Here is a 2,769-nt window from a genome sequence, read left to right on the forward strand (position 1 = left end):
GCCTGTAGTCCCAGCTACTTGGGAGGTGGAGGCAGGAGAATTGCTTGAGCCCAGGAGTTGGAGGTTGCTATGAGCTGTGATGCCATGGCACTCTAACTAGGGTGACAGCTTGAGGCTCTGTCTCAAAAAAAATTTAAAAAATAAGAAGAAATGTTGAAGGAAGGTCCTTTCTTTGACAATGAAATGATGCTAGACAACAATACTGAATTATGTAAAAACAAAAAACTCTGGGAAGGATAACTAAGTACACCTCCGTGAAATTCTGTATTGTTATAACGGTGGTGCATGAAAACTTCTAATCATACTTGAGAGTTCAGAGACAAAAACAGAAAGGTAGCACTAAAGCTCTGCTAATGAGTCTACATGTACAATATAAAAACACATAATTACCGACATCAATAAAATATTTGAGTACAGATGTAAAAAACAAGAACTGCTGTCTCATCTTAGCCTCCCAGATTGCTGTCAGTACAGATACATGCCCCTGTGCCCAGCCAGGGCACAATGTATTTTGAGGCAAAACCTGTGTCATTTCATAAAATATACTTTAAGTCAAAATTTCCTGGAAAGGTAAAGAATACAAAATAATAATGTAAGGGCTTATTTATTAGAAGCATATAATTCCTTTTTAATATTTTGCATATATATAAAATACATAATGAAACAAAATGTAGGACAGATTTACAACCCTCATGTACATAGTCAAATGAAGAGCTATTCGCACACATATTTATTGCAGCATTATTCACAGAATTCATTAGGTGAAAGAAATCCACATCTGCCTCAAAATATAAATGGGAAAGTATAATTTAGGGTATAGAACTAATAGAGTATTACTCAGCTTCTAACAATCAGGAAATCTTCTAGCATCTCTAATAAAGATAAATCTTCACATTATGACAAATGAAATAATACAGGTTCTCCCCAAAGAGAGATACATTTGAATAAAATTATATAAAATAACGGAAGGCCAGGCACAGTGGTGCATGCTTCTAATCCTACCAGTCTAGGAGGCTGAATCTGGTGCATTGATGAGCTCAGGAGTTCAAGATCAGCCTAAGCAAGAGTGAGACCCTATCTCTAAAAATAGCGAGGTGTTGGGATGGGTGCCTAGTCCCAGCTAATTGAGAGGCTAAGGAAGAGGATTGCTTGAGCCCAAGAAACTGAGGTTGCTGAGAGTTATCATGCCACAGCAAAATACAAAGAGTGACAAAGTGAGACGCTGTCTCAAACATAAAATAAAATAGGCCATGCCTGTGGTTGACTGAGCAGGGTGCCAGCCACATACACCCAGGGTGACAGGTTATAAAGACCAGTATAGAAGTGCCCTTATGTAAGAACAAGCGAAAGAAACCCAGTATTCTCAGAAATCATTCCCAATTAATCTGAGCTTCCCTAATCTTATTATGTTGTGTAATTTCCTCCTTGAACTTTGGACCTCCGACCACTATTATCTGTTGCATTCCAACCTACCTGGGTGCTTGACTACTGTCTGGTGTGACTTCACCTTCCAGGGTTCTTTGCTTTGCTCGAGACAGGTGATGAGGTCTGGCTTAGAGAGAGTAAGACCTGTTTTATTAGAAAAAAGGAACATGACTCTTGTTGGAATTCTTTAAGTGGTCATCTATTACCTTGCTAAAGTAGAGAAAAGAACACTTTAGAACATCCTGAAACGGTAATTGTCAAATACACATTCCTTACAGAAATTTTCAAATCTTTAAAAAGTATTTAAAGTTGGAGGATTTTTAACTCCACCATCCAGTAGTACTAAAATAAAATTTGGTGCTAGATAGAAATCAGACTTAAAGGTGGGGGTAGCAATCTATGCCACTAAATTTCTGAAATTACCATTAATCTAGTGAAGTATATCAATCAGCCAAAAAAAGGGTAAGATTAATGCCACTGTAAGTCATCTTCAAAATTTTCTTTTCTGTACCATGATATACCTAAATTTTCCTTAAAAACAAGAAACTGGGGCGGCACCAATGGCTCAAGGAGTAGGACACTGGCCCCATATACCAGGGGTGGCAGGTTTAAGCGCAGCCCCAGCCAAAAATGCAAAAGAAAAAAGAAACAAAAAGAAGCCAAGAAACTGATACTCATGCAGCCAAAGCAGAAACTGAATAAAAACCTTTTACAAAGAGAGAATATGAATTATTTAGTGTAGACCAGGAACTGTGTATTTCAGTTATCCTCACCTAGGAAGACCAGGTGTCTGTAGTTCTCCAACATGACATCCTGATACAAAGTCTGCTGAGCAGGGTCCAGGCAGGCCCACTCATCCATAGAGAACTCTACAGAAACATCCTTAAATGTCAACAGTTCCTGAAAGACAAACATATTTACCAAGAAGCAAGAGGGAGATTGAATTTCACTTTTAGTTAAATGAGTGAAGAGAATTTGTTCTGACTTATATGAAGGACTGGAATTACCTAATAAGGTAAGTATAGAAGAGACATATTCCCTCATGTGTTGTCTAACACGGAGGAAAGGGGATGGCACAACATCCACAAAACCAGAGTACACACTACCCTTTTTTGGTTGACACAATAGAAATGAAAGGCCACCAATACTGGCATGTATACTTTTGTGCTTTACTTACCTCATACAGTATAAGTTGTGTACATTTTATATGAAAATGTCATGGTGAGGCTCGGCACCTGTAGCTCCGCCACTAGGGTGCTGGTCACATACACTGGGGCTGGAGGGTTTGAACCTGGCCCAGGTCTGCCAAACAATGAAAACTACAAGAAAAATATCCGGGACTTG

At 38.7% G+C, this 2,769-nt stretch overlaps 1 protein-coding gene across 1 annotated transcript in view; it reads right to left on the reverse strand.

Annotated features, from left to right (window-relative positions):
- LOC111722799 (zinc finger protein 85-like) overlaps nt 1-2,769 on the reverse strand; it is a 42,111-nt gene that overhangs the window by 4,860 nt on the left and 34,482 nt on the right. Inside the window, exons 2-3 of the mRNA XM_023509133.1 lie at nt 2,199-2,325; nt 1,474-1,569 (exon numbers count right to left, since the gene is read on the reverse strand). Of these exons, the coding sequence (XP_023364901.1) occupies nt 1,474-1,569; nt 2,199-2,325 (223 nt within the window). The remainder of the gene's footprint in view (nt 1-1,473; nt 1,570-2,198; nt 2,326-2,769) is intronic.

Source organism: Otolemur garnettii, unplaced genomic scaffold (genome assembly GCF_000181295.1).
Source record: "Otolemur garnettii isolate 467f Iridium unplaced genomic scaffold, OtoGar3 scaffold00393, whole genome shotgun sequence".
In the NCBI taxonomy this organism is placed as follows: Eukaryota; Metazoa; Chordata; class Mammalia; order Primates; family Galagidae; genus Otolemur; species Otolemur garnettii.